The 19,878-nt window shown below is 36.5% G+C and overlaps 1 protein-coding gene across 2 annotated transcripts in view; it reads right to left on the bottom strand.

The window, feature by feature from the left end:
* FAR1 (fatty acyl-CoA reductase 1) overlaps positions 1 to 19,878 on the bottom strand; it is a 71,020-nt gene that overhangs the window by 4,010 nt on the left and 47,132 nt on the right. For both annotated transcript variants that reach the window (XM_015863939.2, XM_015863938.2), the window contains 10 exons: positions 16,824 to 17,018; positions 14,895 to 15,070; positions 13,148 to 13,327; positions 12,068 to 12,245; positions 11,062 to 11,106; positions 10,815 to 10,933; positions 10,190 to 10,257; positions 8,506 to 8,677; positions 1,118 to 1,247; positions 326 to 453 (listed from right to left, as the gene is read on the bottom strand). In XM_015863939.2, the coding sequence (XP_015719425.1) occupies positions 326 to 453; positions 1,118 to 1,247; positions 8,506 to 8,677; positions 10,190 to 10,257; positions 10,815 to 10,933; positions 11,062 to 11,106; positions 12,068 to 12,245; positions 13,148 to 13,327; positions 14,895 to 15,070; positions 16,824 to 17,012 (1,385 nt within the window). In that variant the 5' untranslated portion in view covers positions 17,013 to 17,018. The remainder of the gene's footprint in view (positions 1 to 325; positions 454 to 1,117; positions 1,248 to 8,505; positions 8,678 to 10,189; positions 10,258 to 10,814; positions 10,934 to 11,061; positions 11,107 to 12,067; positions 12,246 to 13,147; positions 13,328 to 14,894; positions 15,071 to 16,823; positions 17,019 to 19,878) is intronic.

Genomic DNA, 19,878 nt, shown 5'->3' on the forward strand with positions numbered 1-19,878 from the left:
AACTGTGTTGTTTTTTTTTTTTAAACCTCCCAAAATGGATTCTTATTAAAATCAGAAATCTAAATTACACAGTATACACTAGCAATTGGAACTACAGCCATAATGCCAGACATACTGAAATTACTAGTAGTAAGAACAATGCAAAAGCAACAAATGAAGGAAGAAAAAACTATAGACTATTTCAGACAACTGAACTAGGACAGAACTAACCTGGCAGACCTATACAGGAGATACAAAAGCTAAGTCGTGAAACTGAAATGTAAAACTTGATGTGGAAAGGAGAAATGCAGGAAAACAAACTAAAACCATGAAAATGAATCCTTACTTATTTAAATGTTTCCTAGCAGCAGGGAGGCCAGACATTTCTTCATTCAGCACATATTTCTTCGTTCCCATACAGTAGTTTTCCATGTATTCTGCCCAATGTAGTTGTCGAACATCAAAATTAAAAGTCTGCATAAAACAAAAGCTTTCACTGTTAATTGCCATAAAAAAAAAAAAAAACCAACCCAAAAAGCCATTTTTGATAAAAATAAAAAATGAAGACAGTTTATCTTCTTCCTTAACCCTTTTCTTAGTCCCTTCGTCTGGTATATTTATCAAGGAGCGCTTTCAGTCACACCACAAATGAAAAGATTTAAATACACAGCTGTCTTGCCAAGGTATGAAAGATGTACACAGAAGTTGCTACTGATTTGAAACACACACGACAAAGAAGTCCAACAAAACCTACCTCCTGTTCCTCAGAAAAAGTGATAGTGCTAATAAAAGCTTTTTTATTCATGGTGTACTCAAGCCGAACAGCTCAGTCACATGGTTGATACATAGAGCAAGACCTGATCATAAGATCAAGTCACCCTAAAAATCTTTTCTATCATGCCTTCTGCCATGGATCCTGCCCTTTGTAATCTCTCATCACACTGTTTATTCAGCTAATAAGACAAACATATAGACAACTTGGTACATCCAAAAGGATGTGGCACGAATCTCCAGAAACAATTCAGGACCGTGTTCTATTCTGCATTACAGTAAGTGGTATTACCAATTTATTTCATCTAAAACGAGTAAATCTGCATTTCATTTTCAGTTCTGACATTCACATCACACAGCTACTTGCCTTTTTGTCTTCAGGGCTTAGTTGATTCATCAGCATAGTCATATTTTCAGTATTCCAGATCCAAGAATTGCTTGTAAAGTATTCTAAGAATACCATAGCCTTATGCAGACGTGTTATTGTTTTCATCATCCTACAGTCCAAGGAATGGAATGTACAGTTACAGCAATAAACATGAGTTCAAACAAGAAAAACAAAGCAGAATATAGTAAGCTTTATTACCCTCTAACCCCATTCCTCTACATTAAAGTCTTAACACATTGAAGTATCTCAAAAACAAGAAAAAACCCTGTAATATAACATTTAATGCTTTTCACTTCAGCATAAATTAACAATTTAACTTGCAAGTATTTAAAACTGAGTTGCATAGTGCAGAGCACACACCACGTAACAAGGGAGAAAGTTCCCCTAGTCCTCTGGCACACTATGCAAGACCATGTCTTTAACAAAACTAATTTATTATGGTCAATACAAGATCAATTATTAGAATAATCAGAAATTTAACTTTTCACCTTAACCCCTACAGCTTCCACAGCAAAGGGACAGACCACAGCAGATCCTGCTACTTAGGCGATCAGTTCTAGGTTACTTTGAAAGATGCAGAAATACCTTCCATTATGCTTTATTACACAGACTACAATTCTGCAAGAATGTAACTTGGAGTACAGAGAAACAATGTTATAAGGATCAATTTAGGCAAGTTTCCCTTTAATCAGAGTATATAAAGTAAACCCAAAAAGTGAGCTATTTAATCTCATGTGAAAGTCTTGCCCAGATGTAAATGCAGGAACTTTCCAAGTATTATAGAGGTAACTTAATTTTATAAAGTAGTTAGTATTCATATAACCAAATGCTACTGCATTTCTGCTTTGGGTACTTGAGGTATTTCCATCAGACAGAACTGCTTCCTTATAGCAGGACACACTGGTCATTTTAAGCAGAGAGAGAAGTAGTATGGAAAACGCAAAGAAAGCAGAACAACCCAGCAATAACAGGAAATGACTTTCTGAAGTTAAGCTTTGTTCAAAAGAACTACCAGCAACAATAAAAATGACCTTTTTTTTTTTATTAATTTTTCCTCTGAAAGTTGCCTAAGTGCATTCATACTTATTGGACAGATACAGCATATTCTCAGAAAGTCATCTGACCAACATATTTTGCATTACATGACTAAAAATTAATGGCTGGTATCTCACTTCGAAGTGGATATTAATAGTGCCTCTGTTTGATTTTAATGAAATGGACTAATAAAAACGGAGATGATTGAAAAAAACAGAGCATATCTGATATACAAAAAGCATAAACACCTTTCCAATATAATTTGCGCTCCCACAAAGCGCTCAACAGTGTAAATGAAAGTCTGAATAGATAAATGTAGATTTGGAGTTTGATGCAGGCCAGACATTGTTTTTATCCCTTTCTAAGAGTATGGAATCTATCTGCTTACATGTATGTTACAACATATAGCAAAGCTAGTTAAAAAAATACATACACACAACTCAGGCAGCCAAAGAAGATTCTTTTACCTCATCTCTCTTACACTGAACTTAGTGACTGACCACAGAATCAGCTGATGATTCACATCACCAGTGGAAAACCGTTCCTTTTCTTTGTAGGGTTAGTTTTGCGTTACATCAGCCAAAATAAATGTCTCTATGTTTTCTTAAATGCCACATCTGAAAAGAGGGAAGTGGCAGGAGCATGTGGCTAAGGGATGGCAGAAGACCAGCCTCCTCAGTAACAGCTTGTTAACTCACACTAAACCAACAAGAAACACCTTCTTTAAAAAAAAAAAAGAAGAAGAAGAAAAGAAAAAAAACCTTTTACATTCAAACCTGTCAGTAACGTGTGTAATCTAGTGGATGCCTGAGTAGTTCTAAGCAAACTAGGGTTTTTGGTAAAGTTATCTTAAAACTTGAACAGCACCATAATTCTCCTGCAAATAGGAACATACGGATAACTGAAAGAAGAATGTGCAAAATACTTAATGGAATTTTCAGCCTGAGGTTTCAAAAATACAGTTCATAGGTTGTTCCACAGAGAACAATTAGCAACAATTCCTTGATATCAAAACTAAGTAACCATGGACAAGGTTTCATATATCTTTAAGTTTTGAAGTTAAAGATTAACTGGAATTCTTCCACTTCTAATAGCTCTCATTCCTGAAAGTGCACAGTTTTTCTTCAAAGTCTTCCCAAGAGGCAGTGACTATGTCAAGGGTGGTTTGAGTTAAGTTTAATAAGCTTTAATTAAAATTCTGTCTTTACACCTTCCCACATTCATCAGCTCCACTTTCTCTTTAGCCTTCTAAACAATAACAGAAAATGAACAGATGGAAAAACCCTTCAATTACAGCTGTAACATTGCTATATTCTTCCAGTCTAATTGGAAAGATCTTTGTGTGTCTGTTTTCAAGTGCTCAAGTATATCAAACATAACAAGCTTTTTATAAGGTTCTGCTGTGATAAACACTATGCAACATTACAAAGTTACAAGCATAAACTATGCCTTATTTTGAAGTTCATTAGACAACAAATAAGCTTTGCTATGCAAAAAGTACACACAGCAAGCAACAACACTACGGAACTTGGACAGTGAGGCCTATTACCACCATTTATATAAGGGTACTACAGAAAAATCTTCAATAGCCTACAAGATTAAATCCTCACTATGCCACTCAGTCCTTAATGTACTTTTAACACCTGCAAAATTTGGAAAGAACATTGCATGCATTTTTTCCCATTATTTTCCTTCACTGTTATTATTACAACTGTTAAATAAATACAAGAATGTTTCACTGGAAGCAAAAGCAATTACCCAAAAAAATTTCCTTTCTCACTACAAACTGCTTCCACAAGTTTCCACAACTTCAAGAGACCAAGTCTTCAAAAATAGGAAACTCATACAACAATGTGTTCGTTGAGGTTTTTTTTGTAACCTTTTAATTACTATCAGCATAATCCTTTAGTTGCAAGTGGTCATAGGTCCAATCTAGTTCTACTTCCTAACCATCTCTCATTCAGAGATAGTAAAATACCCTGACAGCATGGCAACAGTGCAGTTCAACCTATACACTAATTTTGTTAGTTTTTTCTACATGGTATGCAATAAATCTCTCAGAAGTGAACAGAGAGAGGATAGGCTACGGGCCACGTGAAGTCAATTTAGTTATTCAGATCTGCTTGCGCCAATTTTATCAGGTTTTTTTTTTTGTTTGTTTGTTTTTTACTATACAGTCAAATCATTCATGCTAAATCACTGTGGATAAAGGTCACACTTGAGATTTGGCTGGCCCTTCCTTGCTTCGCACTATAAAAAGTACTGCTTCTTCAAAAGCATTATAACAAATTCGACAATCCCCAGTTGTGTTTCCAAGGCTTAAAAGGTTTCCTAGTGCATGTCACCTGGTAATTAAAACCAGAAGTCAATGAGACACAAGGAGCACAACAGCAGAATTACACTCCCATGCCAGTGTTATCTCCAATGTGCTACTTAAAGCAAGCTTCAAAATACTGAGAGCCAAAAAATGAGAGGAAAAAAAAAAGCTGAACAAGAACAGACATCTGGCTCCACATTGTCTACTATTTAATAAGGCAAGAAGCCCATTAGGACTTAAAACTGCATGTCTCCTTTTCATCTAAGTAAGTTTCCCTACACCGTTCCTTAAAACAGGCTCTCATTTAAAAAAAAAAAAAAAAAGAAAAGAAAAAAAAGAAACAAACACTGTATCATTCAACTTAGATTCCTTTAAACATACTGGGTATCAAACTTAAAAGCTTTTTCTCCAAGCAACCAAATTAAACTTTACAGACTTTTATTTAGTTGAACATATTTCTTCCCCACAAGTTCGAGATCCGGTGTACGGTAGGAGGCCTGCCCACCTACAACTATACTAAACTAACTAGCAGAGCTCGCTAATACTTCACAGGCAGGAAGAAACACTTCTAATGTCAACAAATGTACTAGTACTGATTAAGGCTCTAAATCATGCGTTTGGCATCCAAATAAGAACTCCAGGAGGAACAAAAAACAAGACTCAATATTTCAACATTACAACTGTAGAAGTGATCTAAATAATGTGTTAATATTTATTGCCTTGTTTTACTTAAAAGGATCTGAGTTACGATCCCACTGGTTAAACACTGACAACATTCTAGCAGTATTATTTCCTGTACGTATGACAGCAGGTTGGTTTTTATAGCAATTATTTTCAGCAAGTGATGAAATCTTCCAATCTTTTGGGCACTCACTATGAATTACTCAACACACTGATATCACAAAAGAATCAAAACAGCTGAAAACTCACGCTTAAAGTCTTCATTTGATCTGTAGAGTTTAAATACCTTTTCAACACAGGGAGCTTACTATACGGGCACAGCCTCCATCACTACTGCAGCTGTTTTACACCACTGAATAGGCTTGGAACAACAGAATCCACAGCAGCTTAGAAGTTTTCTCCTAAAAACCACTTATGTGGCTTGCTTTTATTTTTGCCAATGCTAAATCTATTATATAATTTTTCCCCTCCTAAGACAGACCTAGACTACAGACAATGAAAGAATACTCACTTGTCTTAACACACTGTCACCACAGTGGAGATTTTAGAGTCTGAAGACGAATACTTTTGAAAACATAATATATACAGTGAGTTAAGATCATATGGCTTGACAAATCTGAAACAAATTGCAGTGACGTCGTATATTTCTTCTATGTAGTCTAGGTTGGCCTGTTTAGCAGAATTATGCAATTTTCACCACTGCAGAAGTTAGCCAGCTGGTAGTTACTATAAACTGAATGGAACGTTGAGATGATACAAAGCATACCAGATCAGGCTGTATCATATACAGGAATAACTCAACAGTTATTAGTGATCTCCCTTCCATTTTCAGTTTATAACAGCAACAACAATCCTAATACCAACCACTTCCCAGAGTGGAAACGCAGTCGATGGATTGTTATTGCTCATAGTTAGTAAATCTGGACAGGACCCATGCCAAATCCTCTTCATAAGTCTCCACCACCTTACCAACAAGACACTTCTAGCCCTGTCCTTCTTACCATGGCTTACGACCTGTCAATTTGAGCAACACATCATACGAAAATGCAGGCAGTATATGGCGAACTGCAGTCCGATACTGATGTAAAAGGGGATTGGAACAAAAGACAACGCTAGGGTGCCTTATTGCACCATCTAATGGATTTGTCTTGTAATTCAAATATAGGTGGTGTGCTGTAGGAAAAAATAAGGATCAACATATTTTTAATACTTATAATTTAGGAACCAACATTTGCTATATTTTATATTCTTTTTACCTTGACTACTCAACCCCCCACCAAAGAAAATATTCAACAAAACACCCTCATTTTTGCTAGGAAGTATAAAACTCACTTCAAATTCAATGACCTATTCTTGGAGACAGAGGGGGGAAAAAAAAGCTGAGTTTTAGTCACAAAGCATTCAGGAGAAGAAAAAAAAAATGAATATACATCATCACACTGCAAGCATTCCAGTAATCCTGAGGTAGATATCATACAGGAATGCTGGGGCCTTATGGCTTACAGCAATCCAGTAATGATATAAAAGGTGATTGGAAGTTAGANAAAAAAAAGAAACAAACACTGTATCATTCAACTTAGATTCCTTTAAACATACTGGGTATCAAACTTAAAAGCTTTTTCTCCAAGCAACCAAATTAAACTTTACAGACTTTTATTTAGTTGAACATATTTCTTCCCCACAAGTTCGAGATCCGGTGTACGGTAGGAGGCCTGCCCACCTACAACTATACTAAACTAACTAGCAGAGCTCGCTAATACTTCACAGGCAGGAAGAAACACTTCTAATGTCAACAAATGTACTAGTACTGATTAAGGCTCTAAATCATGCGTTTGGCATCCAAATAAGAACTCCAGGAGGAACAAAAAACAAGACTCAATATTTCAACATTACAACTGTAGAAGTGATCTAAATAATGTGTTAATATTTATTGCCTTGTTTTACTTAAAAGGATCTGAGTTACGATCCCACTGGTTAAACACTGACAACATTCTAGCAGTATTATTTCCTGTACGTATGACAGCAGGTTGGTTTTTATAGCAATTATTTTCAGCAAGTGATGAAATCTTCCAATCTTTTGGGCACTCACTATGAATTACTCAACACACTGATATCACAAAAGAATCAAAACAGCTGAAAACTCACGCTTAAAGTCTTCATTTGATCTGTAGAGTTTAAATACCTTTTCAACACAGGGAGCTTACTATACGGGCACAGCCTCCATCACTACTGCAGCTGTTTTACACCACTGAATAGGCTTGGAACAACAGAATCCACAGCAGCTTAGAAGTTTTCTCCTAAAAACCACTTATGTGGCTTGCTTTTATTTTTGCCAATGCTAAATCTATTATATAATTTTTCCCCTCCTAAGACAGACCTAGACTACAGACAATGAAAGAATACTCACTTGTCTTAACACACTGTCACCACAGTGGAGATTTTAGAGTCTGAAGACGAATACTTTTGAAAACATAATATATACAGTGAGTTAAGATCATATGGCTTGACAAATCTGAAACAAATTGCAGTGACGTCGTATATTTCTTCTATGTAGTCTAGGTTGGCCTGTTTAGCAGAATTATGCAATTTTCACCACTGCAGAAGTTAGCCAGCTGGTAGTTACTATAAACTGAATGGAACGTTGAGATGATACAAAGCATACCAGATCAGGCTGTATCATATACAGGAATAACTCAACAGTTATTAGTGATCTCCCTTCCATTTTCAGTTTATAACAGCAACAACAATCCTAATACCAACCACTTCCCAGAGTGGAAACGCAGTCGATGGATTGTTATTGCTCATAGTTAGTAAATCTGGACAGGACCCATGCCAAATCCTCTTCATAAGTCTCCACCACCTTACCAACAAGACACTTCTAGCCCTGTCCTTCTTACCATGGCTTACGACCTGTCAATTTGAGCAACACATCATACGAAAATGCAGGCAGTATATGGCGAACTGCAGTCCGATACTGATGTAAAAGGGGATTGGAACAAAAGACAACGCTAGGGTGCCTTATTGCACCATCTAATGGATTTGTCTTGTAATTCAAATATAGGTGGTGTGCTGTAGGAAAAAATAAGGATCAACATATTTTTAATACTTATAATTTAGGAACCAACATTTGCTATATTTTATATTCTTTTTACCTTGACTACTCAACCCCCCACCAAAGAAAATATTCAACAAAACACCCTCATTTTTGCTAGGAAGTATAAAACTCACTTCAAATTCAATGACCTATTCTTGGAGACAGAGGGGGGAAAAAAAAGCTGAGTTTTAGTCACATAAAAGTCAGAGGAACAGATAAGACAGAGCTAGTCATCATTACCTTGGACTTCTTCCAGTAATCCTGAGGTAGATATCATACAGGAATGCTGGGGCCTTATGGCTTACAGCAATCCAGTAATGATATAAAAGGTGATTGGAAGTTAGATTTACATTGGGCCGTCTGAAGGCCTGTTCGAGAGGATTCCTCTTGAAAGTAGAAATTACATGGTATTCTGAGAAAGAAAAGTTGCGTAATAGCTTTGATAGTAACCATGTAAAATTCAATGGTTTTCAAAGTATATCACAGTGTACAATACCTACTTTAGTGCGCCATTCAAATTACCACCCTAGCTCTTCTACAAATCACAAAAACCAAAACAGTTATGCTTTTAACCTAAGATACTGCTAAACTGGTTCATGTTACATCAAGAGGTCTTTTACGCTTGTACCTTCAGTAGTATTTTACTGTAGCTTCTCTCTTTCTGTTCCTCTTCCCTACACAATGAGTTGATTTCAAGAGTTCAGTTAATTATATAGCATGTAAAGCTATTTAAATATTCTTCTGTATTTCATAAAGGCTATTCTAGACTTCTATAAGAATACTTTTAAAAAATAGGCTGAGGATCAGGCAAACATCTCAAGCACATTTCAAATTACACTTTTTACAGGTTGACACATTCAATCCTTTCATGAAACGCTGTTAGGATTGGACTTTGAGAAACTGAAATTTGACACCTGAAAATTCAGTGCATGGTGGACATGCACATCCCTTAACAGTTATCTTGAAGTTCACTTGGTCTTTGGAATTGTCTCCTGTAATATTACGTTGTTGCTTATAGAGCATAACACTCCATTAAATTTAGAATACAAACGAAGTCAGCTATTTTCCAAGTTGAGCTGAAGCAATAAGGTTTATAAACATAGGTAAATAAAAATGGGCAAAAGTGAGTAAAAGCATGAAGAAAGTAGTCAAGAGAAATAATTTAAGTAATTTAGATTTAAGTAATTAAGATAAAGAGGGGAAAAAAATTAAACTAACCTCAGGAATTCTGTTTCTAAAAACTGTAGAGCTAACAAGAGTTTAGCAAGGTAAACTGGCTGGCATGGTATTTACAATAAGAACCACTACAGGGTTCTTGGCACATGGGTTACATTTTAGTCAAAACATCTGAGCTGAAAATAGGTGCCCATGCTTCCTTAAAGAGGTCTTCCCCTCTGCAGAGGTAATCTCACATAACCATCAGATGAATAAAACAGCCCTAAAAAAATAGCTGAAGCTAGAAACAAGGAGCTTCAAGTGCAAAACTATTATCATACCTCTCAATTATGGAGCTGCACAAAATACTTCTAATTTTGTTCTAAATTTGAACTATTAACCCACATATTTACAGTGAGGTTGACATTAAATCCACAGTCGCTACTTCTCTCAGCAGTGCTTTTCTTCGTGTACTACTCACACTCCACAGATAATATTGCGGCAGCATCAAGCATGCACACAAAAAACTACCAGTTCTCCCATTCTTTAAACAGTTGGATTTTAAAAATAAGAAATTTTGAAAAACATGCAAAATGTAACAGCAGTGCTACGAGACTAAAAAAAGCATAATGCACTGCAAAACTGAGAGGTATGGCTGCTATACTAGTTTCAACAACAAAAGGGCAACATGACGTACTAATTACACACTCTTTACCCCCACTTGATCTTACTTTTCTACTAAAGCTTATAAAAAAGAAACACAGCATACCAACTTCACTCCAGTGGAAAGGGTTGGTGCCACCTGTTGTACAGTTATATACCATGATATTTCTTGGTCTGGAAGGGGGAAAAAAAAAAGTTAGAGAACAAATAAATTTTTATAAAGGCAGATGAGAGAGGAGGAAAAAAACCAACAGAGATCATACCCAAAGTTAACCTTGCTCTTAGTAACTTAAATAATGTAAAATAAATTGTCAGCCTCATATTAGGTTTTTTGCTTCCTATATTCCTCCAGTATTTAAATACCTATAACTAAAATGTGTGTGTGTATATATATATATATATACACATATATACATATACACACACTATGTGTGTAAACAACTTTTTTCCCCCATCACAGAACACTTCATCTAATTACTGTGAATTTCAGTGGTCACAACAAGGTTCAGGAAGAATTACTTAAGTATAGGTTATACAGTAGTATCATAGGTGTTATCTTCCCCTCCATTATGAAGTGCTAACCATTGCCTTAAGTTACATACTGATGGACTAATGCTGTTAGAATCTCAAAGCCCTTTATCCTGTGGGAACAGCAGAACACTGATTAAATATCAAAATTATTAGTATCCTCACTTCAGAACACTTGTAATCTCTATTGTCACTTGCTGTACCTATTAACTCCAGAATACCAAGCTGCAGCCAGAGTCATGTTGACAACAACATCTACTGGTACGAGATCTGCTACTGCACCGTTGGAAGCTCTCATTGTTCGCAGAATTCCTTTTCCTGCCTTAAGAAACAAGATAAAGAGACAGAAGATGCACCAGTAAAACACATGAAGCTTTGCTGTCTTCCAAATGGAAGAATTACTTAAATATTTAATATTAATAATTAGTTTATTATTAAGAAATTACTTACAGCAATGAAGAGACCACTAGGTCCATTGAAGTTATCAATCCATCCCTATCATGAACAGTTGAGAGAAAAAGGTTTGAGTTAGCAAAGTCTATAATTTTAAGTGAAAACTCACCAAATTAACTCATGAAAGATATTAGTTTCCATACATCTAAGTGAATCTCACCCAAAGTAAAAATCAGGTAACATTCTATAATATGGACAATGTAGTTTGACTGGTCCTTTTAAGTGAAATAGTGGTTTGCTTATTTCATACAGTTAATAAAAATGCACAATACATTTATTTTAAAAATATTTATATTCACAAGCATTTTTAGACAACTTCCATCAACTCAGATTAATAGTTGCCAGCAAAACTGCAAATTCTTATGAGGGTTTTGGTGTGCTTTTTTTATGCTTTTTTCCCCCCAAGTTGAAAGCATTTTCACTCATCTTTATAGCCAATATTTAGACATTATGTACTTACTGGTCTGACACATACATACTCCAGATTTGTGGTGACAACTATACAAGACATATTTAGCACTGAACTAAAGGTATTCCAGCACTACCTCCCATACACAAGGAAGCATGTAGCATAAAAACTGTACATCAATATATTGCATGGAGTACATACAAAGCGTGCCATTCCCTGCTCTTATGAAACTTGGCTAAGCGTTTTGACTCCACCTGTCTTATGTTGCACACACCCCAGTTTCCTTAGTGATGCTTCACAGCTATTGACATGTTAATGCACCCCGAAGATGGAAAATGGTTGAAAAAGATTTTTACATGCAAAGTAGTAACTCCCATTGCAACACAAGCATGTTGTTCCACATTTACAAGTAATTTATGTGTCTATACATCCTACATGCAAGTATTCTATTTGATGCTTTTGGTATCATAGTTGTTAACCAGAAGCAATCAAGCCACAGCTCTGAAGTCTGAATGGTTTTCCTCTATAAATTTCACTACACACACAAGCTGCCAGTACATCACACAAGCAAGACAGACAAACTCAACAACTTACGGGAAAAGGCTCCTTCCAGCTAGCACCAACAATAGATGGCCTTATAATGGCAGTGTTTAAACTTGCACCTTCTTGCTGTACTACATATTCAGCTAAGGCTTTTGTATATGTGTAGGTATTAGGCCTGTCACCTATAAGTTTGGGTGTAATATCATTCACTAGGCTATCATCCATCCACCTAAAGAAACAGAATAAAAGCAGATGTAAATAATACTGCTTCACTGGAGACAGCGAGGGGGAAAAGGAAAATTAGATAAATTTAAAAAAAAACTTTAAGTAAAACTACAATCCCATCTTTTCTTCAAAATATCATCCAAGAAAAATAAAGTACAAGCACTCTCCAAGAAGCTGCATAATAAGAATGAGAAATTCTGCAAAGAAACATGGAACTGAGTTAATTATTACTTATATTTCCTATGTCTGCAAAAACCCCACTAGGTAACACTAAATCTGTGTAGTCTAAACCCCAGCTTCAGTCTCCAGACTTATACCCAGCTGCCACTGAATTCTGAACATCACACACTCCCACATTAAACCTAGAAATTGTAAAACATTCCCATAAGCATTTGTTTATTAGGATTTGCTGGCAGATTATATAGGGTTCAGCTGTATATGTATATGTATATAGATAGATCTCTCTCTTTATATATATGTATCTCTTCCAAAATATAATTTAAGAAAATAAAAGAGCCAGGATTTTAGCTTATTAAACTAAAGGTTAATTTCCAAAAAAGCCAGAAAAATATCAAGTTGAACGAAGTCTGTCTTCTACTCACTTTTCTTAATGACAACTACATATTTATCAAACTGTTCAGAAAGAAGAGCTTATGGAAGAAAGTTTAAGATCCTACAGCAGCAGTGTAGTTAGGATGGTTTATTGACATTATCACTAGCTTACCTAAGACTGCTAATACTGATTTCACACTCATTTTGCTTTAAATTAAACCATAAAGCTTAGACATTTGCGAGTAAATACTACAAACAGAAACTTGTTATTCCAAACCAGAACATCTGTCTAGTTCCACTAGAAAGCAAGTAGTTAAAGATTCCTGAATTAGATTAACAAAGCATAACACATACTCAAGAGAATCCATCAATTTCTTGGGATCAACAGGAGGTGGATAAACAATTTCCTCAATATGTTTTCGATTGCAATATGCATAAGCAGTAGAAACATGCATGAATACTTCCAGATTCGTCATCTGCTGTGCCAAAGAAAGGAGCTGTTTTGTGGAAAGCACATTTAACTGAACGGCATCTCTGTTGATTAAAAAGAAAACTTATTAGTAAAAAGCAAGACACACACACAACAAAAAAAATGCATAAAGAAATAACTATTCAACCCACTAATTCTTTCCTAAATACCTAGCAATGGGTATATATGGTATTTCTAATGTATGACATACTCCCTTATCTCTTAAAGAGAAAGCCATGTACCGTACTCGAACCTTCTGCTCACAGCAATATGACACAGCCTACATAAAACAAAAGTATCTTGAACATTGAAAGAAATTCCTAAGTGCTACCCTCTTCTTATTCCTAAGACAGTCACAGTCAGCGTGCTTTTGATTTCCTACAGCTAAACCCTAATACAGTCAATTTTTCAGAAGACGCAAAGGAAAAAAAGATACAACAGAACACTCAGCTACCGTACGAGGTGACTGTCAATTTTAACAGCAGCTTTAAACTTCCCAGCTCAAGTTAAGTCAGCACCTCAGGAGGAAGGCTTAAAGAGCTAATAACTCACTAGCATTTTCTTATAGGACAGCTGAGGACTCAATAGCACAAAAGGATTCCAGAAGGAAAGGAAGAACAAATAAAAAGGGATTGCAATAACATACCACATAGTTCCACCCCTCCAATATAACTGCCTCTCATACAAACAGCACCCTTAAGGACACCACAGAGGCATGCCTAGTCTCTTATGCATTTTGCACCACATCATAGAACACCTTAACGACCAACTTCTACAACCGTTTAATACATTCCAAATATTCTCTTCAGTCTACAGAACTTACTACAGGAACTAGCATTCTTGTACACAATGCAATTCTTGTATACAAGTACAATCACAGCAAGTTAGTTTCCTTGGAAAAAAAGCAGTGAACTTCCCAGCATTAAGTGATCTAGGAAGTGATACCACCAGAAAGGACTTCCATCATTACTTCCAATGTTAGGGCATTACGTCCTACATCATTTACACCTGTTAAAGTACCAGAACTGTTTGTATCCCCTCTTACAAACAAGTATGAGTTATGAACACAGTACACAGTATACAGCTACAGCTTATTTACATCCTCTCCAGCTATCCCAGAGATGAGAGCAGCACGTGAAGGAAGACTTGGGAAAATAAATAAATAAACTTATCCCTGAGGTTCTTCTTAACAGTTTCCATTCAAAAAGGGCTTTGAAAATTAGGCAAAGGCTTCCCATTAAAGAAGGGAGCCCACCATACAGTTAAAAAAAACAAACAAACAAACAAAAAAACCCTATTTCTTTTCCCTGCACTAACAGTCAGCATCTTTCTGTCTATAACTTTACCACAATGTGAAATTCATTCTGAGAAGCATAATTCTCATCTCTAGCAAAGCAGATTTAAATACTGTACCTCCATCTTTTTAAGAAAAGAAAAACACAATAGCTAATGACTAGTTCTAGGGAAATGTTTAGTACCTGAAGTACGATCGTTAAATTGACCAGACATGTAAAAACAAGTTACACATTCAGCCTCTTTGTCAGACTACCACATTTGCAAGACTGTACAGATATCCTTTCCTCTGAATACAATCAGCTTATCACATTAGACTGTACAGAACTGCAGACTCACCTTAGTGTTTCATTGAATCTGACTGTAGCAGCACAATGAAATATAATATTAATGCATTCTATAAGTTTTTCCTTGACTGCATTACTAAGGTCCAGTTCAGGCTGCGTAAGTTCACTTGTAATCACTATTATTTTTTCTTTGAAGTCTGGCTGCTCCTCTCTCAACCTGTCAAAGAGCTGTCAAAGAAAGAAACATAAGACTAAAAATACAAACTGATAGCCAACAAAGATATGTTTCATAATTAAAAAGCCACTTACTTGTCTCCATATTCACCTTAAAAATGAGGCATAAGCCGCAATTTAGCAATCTTACAACATGCTACTAACTTACCAAGAACAGTGTTGAATTAGTGGACAGTTTATCCCAAGCAGCAAAACCAGAAGTACTGCATGTTTTACATAGAAAGCGGTAAGACTTCAGTGTGCACTACAAAACCCTTCTAATAGTCACCCCTATCACTGAAATCAGATATCTCGGGACATCAAAAGGAATAGTCTCTACAAGTCACCTGAACTTAAAGCCTTTTTAGGCAGCAGCCTTAGTATTGCTTTCTCTTCTTTCAGCAGGGAGAAGGACAATGAACCTGCATAATTTATTTTCATTTTTAGGTTTAGAAACCTTCTGTCAAGCTTGAAAAAGCCAACATTTATGATAAAGATTGCAGGACTTAGGCCAGATTTGGGAAACTTATAGATTAAGAAAAAAAAAAAACACAAGCAAACAGAAATTCCCTGCTTCTCCAAAGAGAAAATAACAGTGCTAAGGGCTCCTCACTATGTTGGAGTATCTGAGTAACTCTTATCAAATTGGTGGTACCCAAGTAGCAAAAAAAGAAAACCACCACACCCATGACCTACACCTGTGCTCAATCTCCTTGTGACTAACTGGATTCTAACCATGCAGCATAATATGCAGATAGTTAGCATGCAAGTTTTCCTGAGCAAGAGTGCTGTGGGTATGGAGCTAAATGCACCTGAATTTATTTATTTTTTATTCAGAACAGGCCCTAATTCCACATGGGCCATTCCATAACACTATAGTATGGATATATGATGCATCTCGTGGAGAAATCTCAGATCAATTTCCCAAGCAAGAGATTTCACATTAAAAGACAAAGTCATTTTTACATTATTAAAAAAAAATCTAAAAGTTTTGTTACCTATAAACATTAACTATACTCAATACTTTATATTTGTCCCCAGCTATTTCTGTGCCTGTGTAGCCCAGGAAAGCAAAAAGGTTGGACACCCATGCAGTAGCTGCTCTCAGGAGGAAAGTATCCTCACACAGTCCACACAACTACAGAGAAAAATCACTTAACTAATTATTCTGATGCTTCCGTAGCACAGAATTTCAGTGCCTTTACTTTGTTGTCACAGGTTTACGGTAATACCAAAACCTAAGAAATCTGTAATAAACTATTGAGGCAAACACCTCTGTTCTATTTACAAAAAATAAATAAATAAATTCAAACAACCTGTGGAGATCACATCTCTTTGCTTACTGGTAGATCCAACAGCACACTGAAAAAAGCCACCAAACGTTAAACCCCATCTTACATAGAAGAAAACAAGACAGAAAGAGAAAAATGACTTGACCATCTGAAGGAGGGTCTGAACCTAATCCTACTACTCCCAGGCTGCACTACCACCTGTACATGATTATACATTCTCTTAATGTGTTTTAACACAGATATTTCACTTCCCAATACCGCCAACATCCTCCTCTTAACAGGATAACTTCCTGTTATTGGCTTTGCTAGAGAACAGCTTGAAAAAGGACGACAGAAACACTATAAGGTCTTAGCATTTAAGTTTGTTAGAATAAAAACCAATATTTTGCTTGAGGCAAACCAAAGTTGTTCTCATAGCAAAATGAGAGCAGGATTCAGAACGACAAATAAGTATCCTGTGAGAAAGTGATACATACCTTACAGCTGGTTATTTCCTCTATTCGTGCTTCTGGTGTCTGCCCTGCTTTGGGTCTTACCAACACATACACTGCTTTTACTTTAGGACAAGATCTGAGCAGCTTTTCCAGAAGCACTTTTCCCATGAAGCCTGTAGCTCCAGTCAGAAGAACATTCTTTCCTTCGTAATATTCAGGTATGGAAACCATTATGACCTTAAGAAAAGACAAAAAAAAAAGAAATATATTTATTGTTTGTTCTCCTTCTCTCATGAAAGTTTGTGTGAGAATTCTCCTTACTAAAAGTGCAGCATGTCACAAATAGGCCTTCTAAGAAAACTAAGAGCAAAAGAAGGTTTCTCAAGTTTAGCACAGCACTCAAGTGTTGTAGGTTTTGCTGCAGTTAAGAACGCAACCCACGACAGTGATGACTATGTTCTCTCCTAGTCAACCATGAGGGGATTTTTTTTTTCCTTATTCTAGATACTATAAGCAGGAAGATAAATCCTAAAGATAAATATAACGCTTTTTCAACGTTATCTTTGGACCATGACCATAAAGACCTCAACCTGTACTTCAGGCCAACTTCAAGTCATTCTGCGAAGCCTCATATACCAATGCCTTTAAAAAAAAAAAATCCTAAAATGGCTTACTTCTAACTGAAAAAGACTACAGCATATGGCTACATTTCCACCATGATGTATTAATCACATTGGGCTGCTATAAACAGCAAGCTGATATAATAGAAGTCCAGTTGTAGTCTCCTACAGCAGATCTACAAACATCAACCATTACACTCAGAACACTACAGAAAGTGTTTCATACCATCTGTCCATGGTATGACCACAGAGTATTTCTGAAAATATTAAGAGTTGCAACCCTGAATGCTTGAACAGAATGAAAGCCTTTCTTCACCCATCACTCCAGAATAGAAGAACAACTGATACCAACTGTTTTAGTCTTTTTGCTGTTGTTCAGGATATTGCAGGCAGGAACTTACCAGGAAACATACACAAAGTTTTGTGTATAATGAATAACTACAGGCTTAATTTGCACATTGTACACACATTTTCTTGAAATGCTTATCTACACACCAGGTACCATGCTGGGCTTTTTATGTTCATGTGTTGCGACAAAGCCTCAGAACAAGCTCTGAGTAGTTACCTGTCAGAAATGAGTTATTACCCACACAAGCTCCAGCTTTAGGAACCTGGATATGAAGTCGTATGTTTTGTCACCCACTGCACCAAGACTTAGTTCAACTGCCTTTGTTGAAAAGAATAGCTCCTGCAATTACTGTGGAAGCGCCTAAAGAAAAATGAGCTGCGGGTACAGTAGCAAGTTTAGAACAAATTAAGCACTGCTATTTAATGGCCACAGGACATCATCCAAAGTTTACGCTGTGAAGGCTGGTGAGATCAGCTTACTGTAAATAAGCTCCCCCCCACATCCACCTTTCACATTAGCCACATACTAATAAAGAGACTTCCACCCAGGATAAAGGCATAGAAAGCAAGGTAAGACAGCCTTAGGAGCCACTTCTTCACTTCTAATGCAAGATACAGTCCTACTGTCTTCACCTTCAGAATCACAGATTTATTATGACTCAACCTATGCCTAATTCCTGATTTTTTTGCTATGCTATTTGAACATATTATTCAATCCCATTTATTCAAAAAATAAAAATAAAAATCTTCCATGTTTGCTCCTAAATACAGGATAACACTTCTGTTTCCCCTGAGAGCACTTATGCACCCTTTACTGTACCAATTTTGTCACCAAGAATCATTTTGCTGTAGTTCTTAAGAATTCTTGTTACTTACTCATACCTTTTACACCTTTTAGCCTCTGTAACAACATATAAATACCACTGTTTCACTCCTCCTTCCTCAAAGGAAAGCTCAGCACTATTCAGACAATGCTATAACTCAAGTTCGTAAACTTGCTCACACAGGCAGAGACAATCCTGCAGTAAACACAGGACCTTCAATACAACACCCAGTACAGACTACAGTCCAACATTTATAAGGTGAAACTGAACTGAAAAAAGAGTCATGCTGCTGGTGTTGAAATAGGCACATTTGCAATGGTCCAGCTTTAAGGTAGCTGAAAAATCTGACCATGTTTTAAGACCTATGATATAAAGAAAATTAGAAGCCAGAACAGATCAGAAAGTTTCCTGCCTCACTTATGCCTTACAACACCCTCCTGACCAAAGGGTTAGTATCCGGTAGAAAATAGCTTTTAAAGAACAGCATGTGCTATGATTAAGAAAGATGAAATCTGTTTGCTAGGAAGAAACACACAAACACACACAGGTACTCAAGTATTCACACAAGAGGCAAGAACACCAACGTTCACAGGGATTTTTGTTTGTTTTTTAAGGATTCTTGACTGATCTATTTCCTTTGAGCAACTCTACACTGTCTCCCCTCATCCTACTCTCCAGTACCTACAGTTTCTGGTAGTTTTTATTCATAGCAATTCTCCACACTACTTCTGTCTTTTCCTACTTGAATTCATCTTGCAGTTTCCAGCTAGAAAAAGATAACTGCTAAGTTATAATAAACGTGCTGCTGCCAAATTATAACAATAAATGCTGGGCTTGTGAATGAATTGCCTTGAAGCACTGTGTTCAACTCAAGGACAGAAACCACGCACGGAATCTGAGGATACCTGGACAAAGACTAACACAGCTCAGCTGGGCTAAACCTACCAGAAAGAAAAAGTCAACTCAACTGCAGGAAGGGGGGAAAAAAAAGTTCCCACTCAATGTCTCTTTCCCCACCTCTTCTGAGAACTCATCTCAACATGCCAGTTAACGCAGCATTGCTGGCAGCAACTACCTTTGAACTCACAAGGGACTTAATCTCACAGGTATGAAACATTAGCTGTGTTGCCTTTTAAAGTTCCTCTCTGCTCAGTAGCTTACCCTTCGCTTAAAGCCAACTACTGAAGAACTACATCATAGCTCAGTTTCAGAAATGTGTTGAGAACTAAATGTAATTCCTAGAAGGAACTCAGCTCTGTTTTTAACACAGAGCAGGCTGGAGTTGGTTCAAAAACGATACCTACC

The sequence above is a fragment of the Coturnix japonica genome, chromosome 5 (assembly GCF_001577835.2).
Source record: "Coturnix japonica isolate 7356 chromosome 5, Coturnix japonica 2.1, whole genome shotgun sequence".
NCBI lineage: Eukaryota > Metazoa > Chordata > Aves > Galliformes > Phasianidae > Coturnix > Coturnix japonica.